This window comes from Theropithecus gelada, chromosome 8, assembly GCF_003255815.1.
Source record: "Theropithecus gelada isolate Dixy chromosome 8, Tgel_1.0, whole genome shotgun sequence".
NCBI classification, from domain to species: Eukaryota; Metazoa; Chordata; class Mammalia; order Primates; family Cercopithecidae; genus Theropithecus; species Theropithecus gelada.
The window spans coordinates 98,493,203-98,512,562 of NC_037676.1; the positions used below are offsets into that span (position 1 = coordinate 98,493,203).

General features: G+C 51.4%; 1 protein-coding gene across 1 annotated transcript; it reads right to left on the minus strand.

Annotated features, from left to right (window-relative positions):
• Positions 1–692: 692 nt before the first annotated feature.
• Positions 693–18,984, minus strand: GDF6 (growth differentiation factor 6). Its single transcript, XM_025393225.1, has 2 exons — positions 18,454–18,984; positions 693–3,864 (listed from the first exon to the last, which is right to left on the minus strand). Exons 1-2 carry the CDS (start codon positions 18,857–18,859, stop codon positions 2,903–2,905), a joined length of 1,368 nt encoding a protein of 455 aa, XP_025249010.1. The 5' UTR covers positions 18,860–18,984; the 3' UTR covers positions 693–2,902.
• Positions 18,985–19,360: the final 376 nt, after the last annotated feature.

The window sequence follows — 19,360 nt, forward strand, 5'->3', positions numbered from 1 at the left end:
CGTGGATATTTGGGTAGATGAGCAGGCAGATGATCTGGGGACAGAATTGTACAGTGGTTAACTCCTCAGGCTCTAGAGTCTAAATGAACTAATTTTAAAACCTAATTACCATTCCCTGGCTGGATGACCACAGGCAGGTTACTTAAATTCTCTGCACCTTGGTTTCCTCATCTGTAAAATGGGGATTATAATAATATCTACCTCTGAGGGTTTTAAATGAGATGACACATGTAGAATAACATCATGAGTGATAGAGTGAGTGCTCACACTCACACGTGGGTTCCCCAATTCACAGCAATCACAGAAAAACATTTGTGTCTTCTGGCTCCAGTGTGCCACAAATGTAAAGAGTAATTACACTGACATCTTGGTTGACTTAGGTAACCACTTTCTTACCTCAACATTACTGCTTTGTTTTTTCAACATTAAAGAAACTAAGAAATAATCCAATTTCTATTTGGATTCTGGTCTAATAGCTGACAAGGATTTGGCTTTATTCTAGTGAATAAAAATGTCATGAAAAAGGAGCTATTGAAGAGTTATGAAGAAAAAGTGTAATGCACTAAATGATAGATTTTTTAAATCATCAGATTGTTTTCAGACATTCAGTCCCAAACTGGAACAAACTACCTCTGACAATAATTCCTCAAGAAAATGATTTTTCTAAATCGATCCATATAAACCAGGCTGAGTTAAGGAGAAAAATGCATTTAATAATATAGCATTCGATTGTGTATCATCCAGGAAAGGTGTACTGTAAAAAATGTTTTGATTATTAATTGACCGCTGGTAACTTTAGTGTTGTAAATACTTGTATTATATGAGGTAGACAGTTTTAAAAAAACTCTCCATTAGACAGACTTAAAATTTTGTAATAATATTTAAGAAAATGATAACATTATGAAAAAATGAAATATCCGATTAATGCTTAACTTTGTACAACTCGAATATAAACTTTAAAAATATTAGAAATTATAACATTTGAGTGCATATAACGTTTTGTACATTAGGATGAATTGCATGCTGTCCATTTCCTCTTTGCACTTTCAGTCACCTTAAATAAACAAATATATACAGCCTTAACAGAACAACAGTGCATCCAAAGCAAATGTGCATTTTAAATTATTTCTCCTGGCCAAGTCTTTTTTTCACTTAGCATTTTTATATTAGTATTTCTTATCATCCCCACGCTTTCTTTGACAGTTTGTAGTTCTCTGAACCAAACAAGCAACAGGTTTAGATTGGAAGACAGCAAAATCACTTAGGAAAAACTAAAACTTTTTTAATGGGCTGGTACAAATTGCATTGATTAAACAACTTTATAGTCAAAGATGAGGAAGAAGCTAACTCTTCAAAGGGCCTACTCATGGGCAATGTTTGAAAACAATACTGGTGCAGGCTGGGGGAAAGTTCATGTTTTTGACTATCTGGGAATGGGTATTTCAATTTCACTGTACTCTCTCCAGCTTCCTCCCAGAAGACAAATTCCACCCCTGTCTCCTTCCTTACTGCCTGTTCCCCATCTCTCACCCCAAGCTCAATGTAACACTTGGCTCTTTTCACAGTTTCTCATTACTAAGTTTTAAAAACATTGCCTAACTGATAATTACAATCTGAAACAATTCTTTTGGGGGAGCCCTGGGCTATTGCTGGCTGGTAATCTTTCTGGAATGTCAAAGAGAGGGGAGGGAACTTAGATTTTAAAGAAACTTCAGAGACAGGGACTTGTGTCCCCTTTCATCCCTCCCTTCCCCATTCCTGGCTCCTGGCCTGTCCCTTGATCCCCATCCTCCCTGAGGCCCACCATCTTCCCTCCTGATGGGACTCCTTCTACTTCTTGGTTCCTATTTCCTCCTTTGTGGCTCTTATCTTGTTTTGTTCCCCACTCCTGCCCATTTTTTTTTTAACTGGGAAATCACCTTCCCCTTAGAAGAGCATGTCTGAATTTTGGCAAATTCTGTTGAAAGAAATCAATTAGAATCAGAAAGGGCGTTTGGGTGGGCTACCTCCAGCCTGGGCTAATGCACCTCAGTGTCAGCCCCAGTCAGAGGCAGGCCTTCTGGTTTCTCATTATCCTTCAGGGGGTTCCATTTGGACTAATTCTTGTCATTCCATCCATACCAGTTCCCCTTGCCCCTACCAGAAAAAGCAACAATGAAGGCAGAGACCTGGGCCCTCAGGAGTGAGGTGAAGGTTGCCAGTTCCTGGTACTGGAAGAGGCCAGGGCAAAGCTGGTAAACTCCCAGAGTACACAAACGGGTGAGAGGGGCACTCGTGGGCCCACCTCTCTCAAAGCTCTTCTATAGGCAGTACCATTCCTGATTTAACTATTCCTTTTGCCAGTTTCCCTATCTAACACTTTCTGTGTGGGAGGGCACAAGACATGGGCTATGAGATGGCCAGAGACCCCACCTTCTTCACACCAGTAAAAAACAACCAAACCAAGATGCGGTCAACGGTGATTCTTCCTCCCACATTGTTTCCCTTTTTAAACTGTTACTTTTTCAATCCATGGAGCAGTTGAGAAACGGGTATGCATCTCTTCTCCCCTCCCCTTCTATCAAAACCTGTAAGACACACAAGGAAATCCAAAGCCACAGTAATAGACAGAGAGAAAAAATAAAACACACACACACAGAACAAAAGAAATCCTCCTTGGCTTGTTTTTCCAGGGTGGCCAGGCAAGGTGTCAAAATCCATATCTCCCTCTGGGCTGGCAGGTAGAAGGTACTGGGAAAGCTGCGCTCCCTCTCTCCCACCGGCTCTCACGTCCAGGCTGTTCCCTCACCCTCAGCCTCCCCCAGCGCCAGCTTCCTCCTCCTCCTCTCTGCAGCCAGGCCTCTCCTGCAAGACGGACCTTGGCCCGCCTTGGTTCCGGGCCAAGGCAGTGGGAAAGGCACCGCTACCTGCAGCCGCACGACTCCACCACCATGTCCTCGTACTGCTTGTAGACCACATTATTGCCCGCGTCGATGTACAGGATGCTGATGGGAGTCAATTTGGTGGGCACGCAGCAGCTGGGCGGAGTAGAGCCGGGATCCATGGAGTTCATCAGCGTCTGGATGATGGCGTGGTTGGTGGGCTCCAGGTGCGAGCGCAGCGGGAAGTCGCATACACCCTCGCAGTGATAGGCCTCGTACTCCAGGGGCGCGATAATCCAGTCGTCCCAGCCCAGCTCCTTGAAGTTCACGTGCAAGGGCTTCTTGCTGCAGCGTAGCCTGGACTTCTTGCCGTGACGCTTGCCATGGCGGCTGGCGAAGGCCGTGCGCCGCCGCCGGCGGCCGGGCGAGGGCAGCCAAGGCCCGGCGTCCGGGGCGCCCGACGGCGGCGGCCAGGACCCCTCGGCGCCCACGCCCTGGCCCGCAGCCTCCGCCGACCCCAGCTGCTCGCGCATCTCTGCGAACAGGTTCTTGCGCTGGGATCTGGTGAACACCACGAGCAGGGCCCGCTCCTGAGGGGGCCGCACCCTCCGGCCGAAGCCCAGACTCCGCAGGTCCGGGGGCGGCGGTTGCTGGGGTCCCCGCGCGTGAGTCTTGGCCTCCCTGGCGTCCGGCTCGCCCCATGCGGCCCGCAGCTCCAAGCACAGCTGCTTCCAGGGCTGGTGGCGCAGCCCCTGCCACACGTCGAAGACTTCCCAGCCGGCCGGCGGCGCCCCCTGCGGGTCCAGGGTCCGCGCGTCCAGCAGGAGGGGCGAAAGGCACGGAAAGAGCTGCACGTGGAGCGGCCCGGCTAGTGGCCCCCAGGGCGCTGAGGGCGCCTGGCGAAACAGCCGCAGCTCCGCGCCCACCAGCTCTTCTTTGTCTGAGAGCACGGACACATCAAACAAATACTTCTGTCTCCGGAGAGGAGTGTGCGAGAGATCGTCTGCGAGATAAAAAATAATTACAGTCAGTTTCACTTAAGGGGGAGATCAGCCCGGTGCTCTTCGGCCGCCCCGGGAGGAAAAGGGCGGGGAGTGGGGGCAGGTCGGCCGGGGAGTCCAGCTTGCCCGGCCCGGGGCCTGACCACCCCGGCTTCCCATCTGGCTGGTGCATGGCGCGGGGAAGGGGGTGCGCCAGGGCAGGCCCCCTCCTCCGGGTCAGCTCCGGACTCTCAGGGCGGAAGTCGGTGGCTGCTGGCGAGGCGGCGGCGGCCTACCGTGTTTTCCCCCCAGAAGGCTTCGTAACCACTAATGTGTCCTTTGTGGTCTCGAGCCTGGGCCGTGCTTCCCCCAGACCTCCTCCAGGCTGGGCTGGCTGGTGCTCGTTCACGTCTCAAATGTCACCTCCTCCAAGTAGCCATCCCTGACCACCCTGATCTAAAGTAGCCTCTCCAGGTCCCTATCACAGGACTGGCTTGATTATCTTCCCGGTACTTAGGATTATCTACAATTACCTTGTTTATTTTTATCTCGTTAGTAGTCTGCCTTTCCCAGAAACACTCTGCCCGCCTCCACCAGCCCACAGGAGCTAGGCCGATGTCATAGTCCGCCTTGCTCCCCTCAGTGCCTAGGGCGGTGCCTGACCTGGAGCACACGCCCCTTGGTTAAGTGGGAAACTTCTACTGCAGTGAGTCTTAATCTGGCTCACTAAAATGTCCTGGAGAACTGAAAAGCTTCCAGGGCCAGGGCTTGATTCAGCCTATTGAGTCAATGTCTAAGGACAGGACTGGGCATGGGGTTTTGTTTATTGTTTGCTTTTTTTTTTTTTTTTTTTTGTTAACTCCAAGATGATTTAAAGGTGCAGTTCTAGTTTAGACTCACTAGTCTGGGGTAACACTGCTGCCCATCAGGCGGTTTGGGTGGGTCCAACAGTGCAGGCAGAATGAAGAGCTGGTGAGGGATTTATTTATGTATTCACCAATCATTAAACAACAAACAAAAGAGCAATGACGTTTCAGAAGTATTGGGGACAGGGGGTGAGAAGTGAACAAACACACCTTGCGTCTGTCCATTGAGAACATCCTGCAGTCAATGAGAAAAATATATACCTGGAAGGCAGAAAATCTCAGCCAGGGACAATTAGACACACACACACACACACAGAGAGAGAGAGAGAGAGAGAAAGAGAGAGAGACTTTCCCATCTCTCCTCCCACTTCCAATCTAAAATTCTCTCGCTTTGCAACTATTCCGGAAGATAAAAGGTTTGGTCATAAGTGAGAAAAAGAAATTTAGGACAGGTGAGGTAGGGGAGTATAACAGGCTTTTAAAATCCAAGGCAAATTCTTCAGAACCAAGGCAAAACTGGACTTCTTTTTTGACACATTTGTGCACGAAGCCAACTCCACTTCAATGTGCAAGGCGGAAAGCTAACCAGATTTTCCTGGGCTGCATTCCCATAAAATATTTACAACCTAGCAAATACAAAAATCCCCAAAGCCCCCAGCCTTCCCCAGAAGCTAGTAAAGTTTGGGTCGATTTCAATAGTAAAAGTGTCACCGGGCCCAGCATCCAAGCCTCTGTACCAGTCCAGATGTAGCCCGGGGGCGCTGGCTCTGGAGCCTCAGCCACACCCAGTTTGTACTCGGGGCTGACCGTAGCATTGGCTGGTTCACTCTTACACACATGCCCCAACCTGAGATGGGGTGTGGGAAGGGTTAGAGAGGTGAAAAGGGAAAAGCTGCTGCAGGCAGTTGATTTATGGAAGCCAAGACCTTCAAACCGACCAGGGTCACATTAAAATCAGGGGGAATTCAGCACACTTTCTTCTCCTTCAAAGAAACCTGTGTCTGACAATGCTCAGCCACCACCCAGATCTCTGGACCTACTGCCTTAGGCTTGGCTTCCTGCCTCTCTCCCCAAACTAGGGATGAGATGAGAGCAACAAATCTAAGGCACTTGCTGCACTAGCTAAATGTTGTTAGGGATAACATATTTCTAATCTGTATCCACCTGCACAGAACAGTTCTGAAAGGTAATTACTTGTATTATTCTCATTTTACAGATGAGAAAACCAAGGATTGGAGAAATTAAGGTATTGCCAAAAGTCAGACAGCTAGAAAGTGATGAAGCTAAGAGCCACACTTATGTCTATTTAATTCAGAGTTGGAGCATTTAGCCCCTAAGCCCCATTGCCTCTCCACTGTAGTCCAGGTACTAGAGTCTAAAAGTAACCAGAAGTGGCCAGTGTATAAGGGGAAAAGAGTCCAAATTATTTGCAGGGCTTGCTAGGAATAAAATCTAGGCTCCCTTAGGAAATCATTTCCATCTTTGCTTACACAACTCTTGAGATGGTTTGCCACTGGCTGCAGTGCATTAGGCAGGTGTAAAGAATTATGATTTATTTCTCTCTCATGCAACATGGGAGAATCAGCCTGCTCTTGCTTTTACTCTTTTAAAATATATATATGTGGGCCAATAAATGATTAATTTGCACAGCTGAGTTAAAACTGAGGCAAGCATCTGTAGAGAAAGATCTCTTACTGATTCTGCAGCCTTAGGATTTCTGATGATCTTTCCAGCAAGACCAGCCCACCCCTACCCATCCCAGGTTTCAGTGCAAGAATGCAAATGGGACTTCAGCTAATTATCTGTTCTCTTCCTACACCAGCTCTGTCACCTACTTCAAGGGCCCTCACCTGTGTGCATGTGGCCACTCCAGCTCACAGCTTAAAGCTGTGCACAGTTTCACAGGTGCACACATCAGTGTTGTGATCTACCTTTGGGGAAACTGAATGGATGAAGAGTCTGTCCAGACCCTGGAAGTGAGCTTAGGGATATTTGGGCAAGAATTCTACAGCCCAGGTATCTGGAGCTTGGCCTGGAATAGTGACTCTTAAAGCCACTAAATCTGCAGTGGTCTTTAAATCTGAATCGTCAGCATCTCATAAGCACTTGCTAGAAATGCAAATTCTCTCTGGCTCTAGAGGCTTGTGGTAGGGTCTAGAATTTGCATTTCTAGTAAGCTCCCAGATGATTCTGATACTGCTGATCCAAGGAATTACTCTAAGAACCACTGATCTAAGTGGGGGTTGTCCTCTAGGTTCTTTGAATTCACAACCAAGTAGGGAGGAGCACCAAACAAGGTGCTGCAAAGCATAGGGCCAGGGCAGCATCTAAGGCAGTACTCACCAGGACCAAGTCAATTCTACCTCTCCCAGCCCATTCCTGGCCCCCAAAGCCACCCCCATTTTTTTATCCTTTCAGCCACAAGTTCTTTCCCCGGGTCTCCAGAACCTCTAACCCCTAAACAGAAGATCCAAGAAGGTGGCTCCTCTGTGCGCCTCCCCTGCAGACCACATTCCCCACCTGTCTAAACCTGCATCACAGAAATAGCTCAGAGGAGGCATCCAATCTGGGAAGTGAATATAACACCATGCACTGTTACCCTGAAGACACTTCCCCTGCTGCATGCTGACCTGGCATCACAGAGCCTGGCTCAGCTGCCATGAGCCATCTGTGGGCAAAAAGCCAGCTCTTCATACTCCCTTCCACAAGCCTCCTCTCCCATTAAGTCTTGTATAAATGAAGACTGATGTCATCAAATGATCCTCTCTCCCACCCCTTTGACTAAAAAAACATGCACTTATCACTTCAAAATCTGTGGCACTTTCCCACATCCTGGAAGTGAATCCTATGCTTTGGGCCCTTAAATTGAAATTGACCAGAAATACATGGTGGAAACTTTTTATTTCCCTTTTACTTTGCATCAACCTGGTTTGTTACAGCTTATTCACACCTCTGCTAACAGTGTTTGCTGAATATTAGACATACAAACATTTCCAGTTACAATTGCTGGATTTGGGCTTATCTTCTTTCCCTGGCAGGTGCATAGAGAAGGGAGGGGGAAGAGAGAAAAATAAGAAGGAAGGAACAAACTGTGGCATATTAGAAGATACTCCTTCATAATGGTCAACAAGTTGGTAAAAGGCTGAAAGCACTTCAAACATATGTTTCTGGTGTAGAATTTAGGAAAAATTTAAAAGAGGGGAGATGTTGATCAAAGGGTACAAATTTTCAGTTAGGGTGAATATAAGGTAAAAAATAAAATTTTAATTAAAAAAAAAAGAAACCAAGAGAAGAAATGGTACCTATTTGCAAGGTGAGTACCATTGCACCCATTTTAAATGAGGAAGCTGGCTTAGAAAGGAAAAGGGCATCTGTTCACGGTCACAGTACATGGTTGGAGAAAGTTGGAGTCGCAAACTCCAGAGCGGAAAGGAGAAGATGCCCTCAATGCCAAAGGCCAGACGCCCGGGAACCTCAGCCCCAGGAGGGCGGCATGAGGGAGCGACACGCAGCTGCAGGACTCTGTGCGCCTGCCCACTCCAGCCTGCCCACTCCAGCCTGCCCACTCCAGCCCCAGTGCCTTCTGCTGGGGGCTACTTCCTTGAGCTAGCCTGTAGAGGGTTTCCAAAAACCAGAAACTTCCTTTGGTTGGAGGTGGGAAGGGCCCGGCATTGCATTTTCCCAAGACATCTCTGAGATATATACTCAGTTTGAGGTGACTTTTGAGAGTCCTAGTTGGATTTTGTCACTTGCCTGGCTGTGCAGCCACGGTTCCAGCTCTCCAGATTTGCAGGATTCTTGGCACGGCTAACTTTGGGTTCCACGAGATTCCTCCGCGCGCAACTGGCTCACATCTCTGAGTACGCAGTGACCCCGGATAGTTACTGGTCAGGCGTCCCACCACGCCTCCCAGCCATGTTCTCCGGTGGCACAGGCCCCGCGACTAGGCCACTGTTCAGAAAGTCGAGAAGATAGTGGACTTTCCCACCCCCAACCCCCAGGCAGGGAGAATCACCCATCTTTGCAAGAGAAACTCTAGGCACCTTTCCCTTATCCCCTCATTTTAGAGCCAGCAGCAGCATTGAGCGCTTGTAGGGCACCACCTTTGTGCTAGGCACGTGCTCAGAGCTTTAATGGTCTCTCACTGAATCTTCACAGCGAACGTCTAAGGCCAGGCCTACTGTGATACTCACTTATGGATGAAGAAACTGAAACTCTAAGAGGTATCTTGCCCATTGTCTTGAAACTAGCAAAGGAACAGGTGTTGAAGGTCCTAATTCCAAGTGCCCTGATCCCAGTCCTGCAGCCATGCCTCTCTACCAGGGTCCTGTTCGGGCAGGCAGCCAGGATATAGGACATACCTTCATCATCAATGTAATCAAGGTGGGCTGGCTGGGTTCCCCCAGGATTTTTTTCTTTTCTTTTCTTTACTACAAAGAAGACCTCCAAGCTCAAAACTCATGACTGGGCTTGGAGTCATTTTCTCAACTAGGTCTCTCACCTTCAGCACTGCACTGAAGGGGCAAAGTCCATCAGGTTGGAAATAGAGCCAGGTGTACTGGGTGAATAAAAATGAGCCACCAACCCCTCCCCCTGGAGTGTGAAGGGCTTTAAGGGGAATCTGTGTGCCCGAGGAGATACTCATCCTGAGTCAGGCCTCTGTTGAGATCTGAGCTTTGCAAGCTGCTGATGCATTGCTAGCATTCTTACTGAGATGTGAGTTCAGGAAGCAATCCATACAACTCACCCTTTCCAGGGTGCTCTTTCTTAACCCCAGTACTCATGCCTGACCCCCCAGCATAATAATCGTAAGAGCAAACACTGATGTAGCACTAAATCTATGCTGGGCATGATCTAAATTCTCAACTTGTAGTAACTCATTTAATCCTCAAAACCACTTCTGAGACAGCCATCATTCTAAACTAAAAGAGACAGCTTGAGTAACTGGCTCAAGATACTAAGTAGTAGAGCCGGCAGTCTGGCTCCAGTATCTGTGCCACCACCCTAGACATCCTAGCCCTGATCTCTGTGCCTTGTAGAAACCCTGAGAAACTCTTCCATGCTCCCTGTGCCTGGAGGGAGGGCATCAATGCCTGGCCGACAAGAGTCACTCACTTCAGCAGAACTGCAGCAGTCATTCCTTCAGCAGAAGAAATGTCGATGACTGGACTTGTGAAAGAATTTAGGAGGAAACTTAACAGGGCTACAGAGGGGTGCAAATGAGATAAGGTGTGAGAGAAAGACTTCTGAACGCAAATGTCAGTCATTACTGACAATGTGGAACGAGCATAGGAATTTAAAGTCTAAGAGACATAAATTTGAGTCCTGATCTGTGACTTAGTGGCTGGGTGACCTTGGGTAGACTGGGTCACATAATCTCTCCCAGCTTCATATGCCTCAGCTATAAAATGAGAGAACCACCTCTACCTTGCAGGATCATTGTAAAGATCAGAGTCAAAGTACTCAGGGATGTGCATGGTATGTAGAAACGTTCAATGAATGCAGCCAATATTTCTGTAACTACTTACATCTTCCAGGGGAAGGTGCACCTGTCCTCCTGTTGACTTCCTTTGAAATCCAGTTCTCTGGACTTCAATCCTTGTGGTCCAGGTGTCTCCACAAGATTCCAGAAGTGAGTGGAGGAAAGGTGCTAGGAAGCATGAGAAAGATGAAGATGCTTCCAGTTCCTGCTTATCTTAAGTCAAGTGAAAGTCAAGGCTCATGGAGGCTGCAGCATCACCTCATCATCCCGATTCTTCTCAGTCCTGTGAGGCCATATCACCACTGCTGTCCCTCCCACAGTGCCAGGTGAATAGACAACCTCCACCTCAGCCACATCAAGGATCAGGCCCTTCTTGCAGGTTTCCTCTTCTGCAGGGGTCAAGGCCAGTGACAGCGCTTGTGCTAACCCAAATGATTGCCAGGCTGGCAGTGCAGCCCTGAGAGGCCTGAGGATCCATTTCTTTCCCGGCTTTGGTATCCTTTAGTGGGGGCACAATCTGACCACAGGGCCAGTCTGGGGTGGGGATAGAGAGGCAGATGTTACTGATCTTCACTGTACAAAGGGCCAGACACATATTGGGAGGGCTGCAATGGAGGACCCCTTGGGCTGCAGCATGAGGCCAGGCCTGGGTGTTTGTCACTTTTGAAGGAAGGTTTCATTGGCAGGTCTGTCCTCAGTGTGTGTTCCTTCTCATCGTACACTCACCAGTCCAGCTTTTCTCATGTCTCTTGGCTTCCCCAGAGCCCTCTCCAATAGCTTGCCCTGTATTTCTCCTTCCAAAGACTAGAGGGGTCCAAGGCGAGTCTTCCACGGAGTCTTGGAGAGGCTTTTCCACTTTCTCCCTCAGGCCTCCAGATGTGGGCTCTTCTCTTCCTGAGGGGCCTGGGCCTTGTAGACTCCACAAGTTAAGTGGTTCTGGTGGCCTGCCTGGATCCCTCGGAGAAATCCCAGTATTGGTATAGCAAGCTCTGGCTCAAGGTGAGGCAAATGAATGAGAGTGGAGAGAAAGAAAAGAAAGGGGATCCTCGAATCCCACTCAACTGAAAACAGCTTCGCACCCCTCACCTCGGGACCTCAGCATGGCCTTTAATGGCCTTAGCTCTAACCCCAGGATGCCTGTTTCTGACAAGCAGTGATGACTGGAGAGGAGCCCTCTCCCTTGAGTGCTGATCACCGCATCAGGAGCTCCAAGGCGCTTTAGGGAAACTTCTTTTGTCTTTAGAGGATGAAACAGATTCATTTACAAAGTAGTTTTCCTGAACTTAGTTAATCACCCTGATGGCCGCGTGCTCTCTTGAAGGGCCAGAGAGGCAAAGCTGAGATCAAGGACACTTCACTGTGCTTCTCTTTTCAACGGGGTCCCATTCTGGGCTCCCGACCACAGCGGCTCAAATCTTAATTTGGCATCACTACAGATGAAACCCAAACCGAAGCTCTCGTACTGTTCCCGCGGTGAGCCCTCGCTCCCTCCCCATCTCACCGCGGCAGCTCACGCGGCCTGCCCTTCCCCTGGGGCCCGGACCTGGGGGGTTGGCTAGGGGCAGCCTTCCCTGCACTGTCGACCGGTAAGTCACCCGGGAGCCCAGGGGAGCAACCAGGTCCTCCAGGAAGGCTAGGGGAGTGGAAATGGAGGAATCCTCAAGCTGCCATCGGAGCTGGAATATGATCGGGAGGCTTGGCTTAAGTTTTGAAATCAAAAGTAGAAGGAAGGGTGTCCATTTTATGCGGCTTCCGCTCCCTGACCAGTTCTGAGGTTGCAGGTGGGGATGAGGGTTCAAACTGGCTTGTAGTCGCGGGGAGGATATTGGACTCAGTGCGCAGGAGAAACCGCTGTGCTGTGCCCTTTAAAGTGCTGGGCCGGGTGCAGCCTGGGAGGAAGGGAGAGCCGCAATCTCTGTCTGCGGCGTTCATATAGGTCTGACTTTCGAAACAATTTAGCAAAATGAGATTCGTGGGCCTTAGTCTATGCCTAGTTAATTTCCCTCCACACTGAGCTTCGGAGCGGCAGTGGGCTGGGAAGTGGAGTGGGAGCTGGACCAATTTGCCTAGAAGTCAGGTTTGAAAAGCAGGCGCACCGATTCCCCTGAACTCCTACGTTATTCAGGGATGCTCTCCGCACCCCACTAAAGCCAATCCCCTGCGCTGCCCCTGTTCCCGCCCTCTGCCCCTCTCCCCAGGCTAAACCGGCCTGGGCTAGAGGCCCGCCCCTCGCCTCTTTCACGCCCACTCTCGGGTCCCTAAACCGTGCCCCGCCCCCAGGCGCCGGGGCCACTAGCGCCGCAGCGCCCGCTTCCCTAGGAACGTTGTCCAGCGCCGCCCGCCGCCCGCCCCTTCCAAGCTCTTGCAGCCCCTCACCCCAAGTGGACCCAACCCTCAGTCCCCAGCAATGCTAATGGACTGTCTTAGAAGGCAGAGAACGGCAACCCTGGAACCCATTAGTCCAAGGAGGACCTATTTAATTTCTGTAAACAGGAGATACTATTTAACAGACTTTGAGCTTAAAAATAAACAGCCAGGGCTTGGGGTGGGGGATGGAGGGATGTCAAGCAACGGAATGGCACGGTGAATCCACATTCCGGCATTCCACACCTCGAGGGCTCGGCTCGATTCAGTCCCCTGGTCCAAAGAGCGTCGTTTGACCCGGGTTATTCAATACCCGAGGGGTTATCGAACTAATGCCCTTCCTTTTACTTAAAAGCGCCCAAGGATTATTGTTGATTTGCTCTGGGGCCTTTGGTGCACGCAGTAGTCCTAGCAGGAAACAAAAATTCTTGTTCTGCCCTGTTTCTATCATACCATCTTCCTCTCCACCTTTCCATCTCATTCCCTTCTTCCTTCTCCCCTACCGCCCCAGAAAGACGTCACCACGTTCGAGGAGGTGTGTAAGAACCCCAAGGACTCCAGCTAAGAAAACCATGTGGTGTTAGGGCCTCCGATGCAGTGCCCTGCGTTCCCCGCGGGTCCAGGTGACACGCATCCTCTCCGGTCGGAAAGAGGAGCTTTCAAGTCCTGATTGAATTGGGGGGTGGGGAGGGAGGAGAAGAGGGATTCGCAAGGCCTGTCGTGATCTGTGGTTTGAGTGACTTTTTTCTTTTAATGCGCAGAAACCACAAGGATGTTTGAGCAAGTTTTTAGATCCCCTCCCCCACCGGCAACTCCACCGCGCAAACTCCCAGAGGCCCGAGAGCCTCCCGCGTTGAGGAAAACGCTATGTCCGTCTCAGATTAGCCTACTTTGCCAAGGAAACTCGCCAAGAATCCCTGCGCAACCTGCGCTCTCGCTGTAGAACGTACTAGGTGGTCTTTCTTGCTCTCTTTTTAGAAACTTCTTGCTTTTCCCTATAAGGCAGACCTTAAGGCCTTAAGGATTGGAACTGCAATAACTGATGTTTAACAGCAAGTCAGTGGCTAAGAGTTTGGTCTGTGGCCTTAAATATGCCTTAGTTATTCGAACCAGAAGAGCAAAACAAACTTTTAGTTTATGACTTCTTTCCCTTACCCCCGGGCTTTTTGCAGGACCTTCCAGTTCACCTGGCTGGAGGAGGACCCTGAACCTGGACGGTGGCGCAAACTCCGTGTCCGCGCCCATGCAGGCGCACCCTCACACGCACACACTTGAACGCTTAGCAAACCTTTTCCAAGGCTGTTCCCTCTTTCCGGGGAAATAAAGCCTAGATTGGAACCTTCTGCCCAGCTTCCTCATTTGGCCGTCTGGTCTGCATTAGTGTTTTTATAAGGGACTCAAACAAATCGAATACAAGGTCACCAAATAATTAACAGTTGTGAATTCCCTCCGTCCCCATTAAAATACTTCCCTGCTTATATTTCATTTTCGGTTTGCCAACGACAACAGGGTACCGGCAAAAACACTGCCGAGTTGATTACACCACTCTGCGGCCCAGGTCCACCCAGAAACCCGCTGTTTTGCATAACATGAGGTACCAGATGAACTTCAATCGCGAGGGAACTACGCAACTCTCTGAATGCCCTACCCACAGCCAGGCTATTCCTAGAATGGTCCTGCTCTGCCCTTTGATAATCACGACCCAGAAGGTGAACGGAGAAGCCAACAAACAATCAGTGGCAAACTGTCCTGACAGTTATTTCTAGGGCATCAAGTTCTTCAAGGATGTTCCCATCTCGTTTTGATTTTTATCTGTTCCTTACCGCCTCCTTTTTGAGAGTATTATTACAACAAGAAAAAAGTAAAGGGTATTCTTATTTCAAAGTAATCTGGAAACCTAACTCACAGTAATAGTCTTAGAATTATTTTGGTTCTCTCATTCTTGAGAGTTGTTTTATCCCCTTGTTGAAATTATGTGGCACTTTTCACTACATAAACTGAAAGTCTGAGTCTCTCTCTCTCTCTCTCTCTCTCTTGCTCTTCCTCTCTATCTCTCAGCCCTGCTGAATTCATAGAACTAATTGTCTGGCTTTCTCAGGCCCCAGGGCTGGGGGTCCAGGGCCCCAGGACTAGTAGCCTTTTAATGAGTTATTTCATGAGCAAATTGTAATTTCACCATATCCAACTTTGTCCATTCTCATCCCATGATGGCACTGAAACACATATGCACACACCTTCTCACCTTTATGGATCCAACATCATTTTAAAAGCACAATATAAGAGCATTTTTTAAAATCAGGGATAACATGGTTGTGCCTCTGCTAAAATAAGAACAGGAGGCAGCAAGGCACACCAAAATTCAGACCCTCACATCTAGTTTCACTCACACTCCTAACTCGGTCTTAAGTGACTGCAGACAAATTATTAGACTGGGGGAAAATCTTTCCATTTTTTGACTTCCGCTTCTTGTCACCATCCATTAGAAACCACCTCACCCCTTAAATTATCTATGCAGTGCTCTAGTTAAATATGCAGGGTCTCGAATCTTATATGAGCCCCACCTCTCACTAACTGTGTGACCTCAAGCAACTTGCTTAACTCCTCTGTCTTCTTTACTTCACCTGTAAAACGTGGTGGTGATAGCGTTTTCCTAGGAAGTGGTTGTGATAACTAAGCGAAATAATTCATGCAACAAAATTTAGTGCAATACTTGGTACACAGTAAATTTTCAATAAATCGCGATTACTATTACTCCTAGGTGTCTGGAGAGCATACTGAAAGAAGGGACCTGTTTTAGGTTTTTGTTGTCGTTGTTGTTATTGTTGTTGTTGTTGTTATTGCAATAAGTTCTCCTCCTGGAGGATAGGGAGAAGTGGCCAGGGATGGGGTAGTACAGAACTTGCTTTCTTTATAAACCTAAAGCGTCCTTCGTTCACTTTGGGCAGAGTTTATGCCTGCTCTCCCACTCTCAACCATAGGCTTCAGGTGTAACTTTGGGGTTTCCGGGGTACGGAAGGCTTTTTACAGAGCATGTTGCCCATGCCTCCTGGACTGGCTTCGGGGCTCCTTTCCTTTCCTTCGCTCCTCCCCTTGGGGGACCCCTGGCTCCTCCGAGCCAGGCCAGCCCCACTCAACGGCGATTTAAACATCCCTTAGGCGAGGCGGCAAGTTAGCGCTGCTGGCCCAGCTCTAGGCGGGCCGCTGCTCTTTCCTCCTCGCCAGGCTGTCCACGCTTTGGGGGAGGGGACCTTAGGGGGTTTGGCGCGGTTAAGAGCCCCACGTGAGAGGGGCGGAAGTCCTCGCCAGGAGCCGGGGATGCGCGGCTGGCGGGTCCCTTCCATCACGGGAGACGAGACACCGTTTGATGTGTTATGACATGAACCCTCAATTAGATCGCTGAGTTGAAACACTCCAATCAGGGGCCCGATGCTAAGCAAGCCCCGGAAGGTCCAGCCTGAGGTCACCGCCGGTGACACATCAAATCAAAATCAGTGAGAGGGAAAGTGAGGCTTTCCCTTTATCAAGCTGGGGCTGCAGCCAGCAACGCACCCCCTCCTCTACGCACCCCTCCCGCCCGCGGCTCCGCACTCCTTCACCCCCGCGCGGCGTGCGACAAGCCGCACCGCCTTCCCAGTCAACGAACTGCCTTTCTTCGCATTTTCTGGGAACCTGGAGACGCCGAGAAGACCGTGCCTTTGAAGCTGCGGTCCGGGTGGTCATGCAGCGTCTCCTCCCGCTGTGGACCGCTCGCATCCCCAGCCCTCGACGGCATTCCGGGGTTGTAGCGGGCCTTGTGGATCTTGGTCCTGCTAGTCTGGAAGCCTTGGCTCGGGAACAGAGGCCTCCCCAGACTCGGTGCACATGCAATCCCTCCTCTATCTCCAGGATCCGGGGCTCACAGCGCAGTGGCGGGGGTGGGGGTGGGGAAGCTACAGGGCAAACTAGGGTAAAGTGATTTCTCATCTACGCCGGATTTGGGGCCCCCCAAGACTTCTCCCCATCCGTTGTCTGAATGCCACAGGCTTCTGGAGACACCTCCGAACAGCCCTCAGGGTCTTTTGGTCCTGTGCCAAACTCACACGGCACAGCGAACCAGTTAGGGTGCCCACTTGGGGGAGGGGCGGAGATTCTTGCCACTTTATTCCCAGGCAAAGAAAATCCGCGCCCAACCGCCGGCCAGCCTAGGCCTCTGGCACTTCTCTTGAGGAAGGGCCTCTTGAGCAGTCTTCTCTGAGCTTCCTTAGCCTCCTTCCGCAAGTGTAGTACAGAAAGTGCACGATTAACAGAGGACTTGGAGGCACAGAAACAACTGTAGCAAGGCGTGCGTCGTGGGGAGGGTTGGTGAGCTGCACCGGCAACACGGAGGCCAGGGACTCAGTTGCACCACTACGAAGAAGCCACGTGTCTTTGCAAAGGTGACTTTACTAGTCCTAAAATCACCATAAAATACCCGGCGTTAATTTGCCCTCTGGACCTTTCAGCAGCTCATGAACCTCGCTGACCTCAGGCTGCAGCGGCTAACCCGACGTGGGCAGGACCCTGGAGCAACGAGCGCGACTACGAGTGAGAGGCGGGGACTGGAGCCAGGGAAGAGCCTGGGGCTGGGATAGGGGGGCGGGCGCCGTTAGCCTGCTCTAAAAAGCTTAGGAGATGTGCGAGCACCGAGGGTAGCAGTGGCTGAAGCAGCTTCCGAACCCCGAACCCCAGCGCTGCAAGGTTTCTGGGCAACCCCACTTAACTGGGAGCAGGTCAAAGTTATGGAGCTAAGTCTAGAGAGGATGGAGGAGTGGATATCTGCCTAAATCTCATTTATCCCCTCATTTTCTTCCTTCTCTTTCCCCTTCCTTTCCTTTTTCTCACTTCCTTTCCTGTCTCCTTCCACATTATTGTCTCTCTCCTTTAGGAGCTGAGTTTCCGATGCCTGTGGATCCTTCCCTAACTTCTGGGACCAGAGGTGGTGCGAGGTTTTCTTGAGGGCACTGGTCACGCTGCAGATCAACGCCGGTGACAAGAAGGGGCCGCAAGGGTTTCCGCAGACACCCACACATACAGGCGACCCCACAGAGGGTACCAGGGATTTCCCCGACCCCCACCAGCCCCCAGGAATAGCGCAGAAAGAGGAACGTCGCCTGGCTGAGAAAGGTGGATGGGCATACTGGTGTACCTTTGTGTATTAAGTACCCACAACCTCCGAACTTAGCCGTCCCTGTCCCGGCCCGCCCAACTGCTGCTCCGCATCTGCAGAAACCACTCGGGTTGAGGCCTCGGAGCAGCCGGGAGCGCCACGCTGGAGCAAAAAAGCCGGAGGGCGCAGGGCTACAGCCCGGCTGACCACCTCCGCACCCAGCGCGGGGACCAACCGAGAACCCGCGCGGCGTCAGGACCAAGGGGCTGCCCGACGCCACTCGTGGACTAGCTCCTCAGACTGTGGGATTCGCTAGTGCCAGCTTTGCCCAGGGCTTTCCAAGGCTCTCTCATGCCCTAGATCTGCCCCAGCAGCTCAGGCCTTGAACTGCGAACCCAGTATCCCAAGACACGGATTCCATCAGTCCCCATCCCGACCCCTCTCCAGCCGGGTTCATCCGCCTGCTGCCTCCCGTCCTCCTCGTTTCCCCCACCAGCCACCAGACAAGCGGCAACCACGCCGCCTTCTGCAAAAGAGGAAGAAGGAAAGAAGGGAGAGAGAAAAAAAGAGGGGGAAGGAAGGGAGGATTAGAGACGAATAGAATCTGCAGCTGCATTCAGAAACTTACTCGGGCTTGAGAAAAACAATTTAAGAAAAGTAAAAGGGAAGTGTCCAGAGTGGGAAGGGAATTCACAAATGCAGCCTCCGGCGGGAAGAGCGCCCTGGCTGCGGAGCTCCAGCAGGAAGGGAGTCGAGCGTCTTGTTTGCCACTTACCTAGTCCCCTGTCTACAAAGCTGGTGATCGTGTTAGCCGACTTGGAAGACTGGAAAAAGCTGGCATTGATGCCCAGCTTCTCGGCGATGGAGTAAGTCCTGTAGATTGACAGCATGTACTCGTGGGGCACCACGCGCGGACCCCTGCCTGGCGGCTCCTGCGCCCGGGGCTGCTGAGCCTGGGGCTCGTCCTGAGGCCGCCGCTGTGGCTCCTGGCCCTCCCGGCCCGCGTCACTGTCGCGCGGCGCCCGCTGCATCTTCCCTTCCTTGCGGCTCCGCATGCCCTTGGTGGAGCCCAGCTCGGCGGACGACGAGGAGGATGAGATGGAAGCCTGCTGGAAACCGGGCAAATCCCACAGAAAACTGATGAGGAAAACGGCGGAGAGCAGGACCCTGGGAGTATCCATGGCGGGCAAGTGGCTGCGTCTCCCCGGGAGGCGGTGGCGGCAGCGCAGGACGCGCGGGACACGGAGCGGCTGGACAGCGGCCGGGGCCCGGCTCCTCGGGCGGACTCGGAGTGCGAGGAGCCGGGTCCCAGCCACACAAACCCCGGCCCCGCCACGCCCCCTCCCGCCCCTCGCCGGGAGGGGAGGAATGAGGAGGGAGGGCAGAGGAGGGGTGGGGAGGGTGGGAGGAGAGCCGGGTGGTGCGGGCCGGAGGTGTGGGGGAGAGGGGCCGCGGTGCGCCGGTGTGGCAGGAAGACGCAGCGCCCCCGCGGGACGCGCGCGGGGTTGCCGGGCGGTGAGCGCGGCGCGGGCCGCAAGCGCTGACCAGGGGAAGGCGGGCGCGGCCGGCCCATGGCGGAGGAGTAAAGGCTGGCCCACCGCGCCAGGGTCCCCCTCGAACTCCCGGAGGTGCGGTCCCTCCGCAGCGCAGCCCCGGCTTTCGGTCCCCGCCAGCCGCCTCCA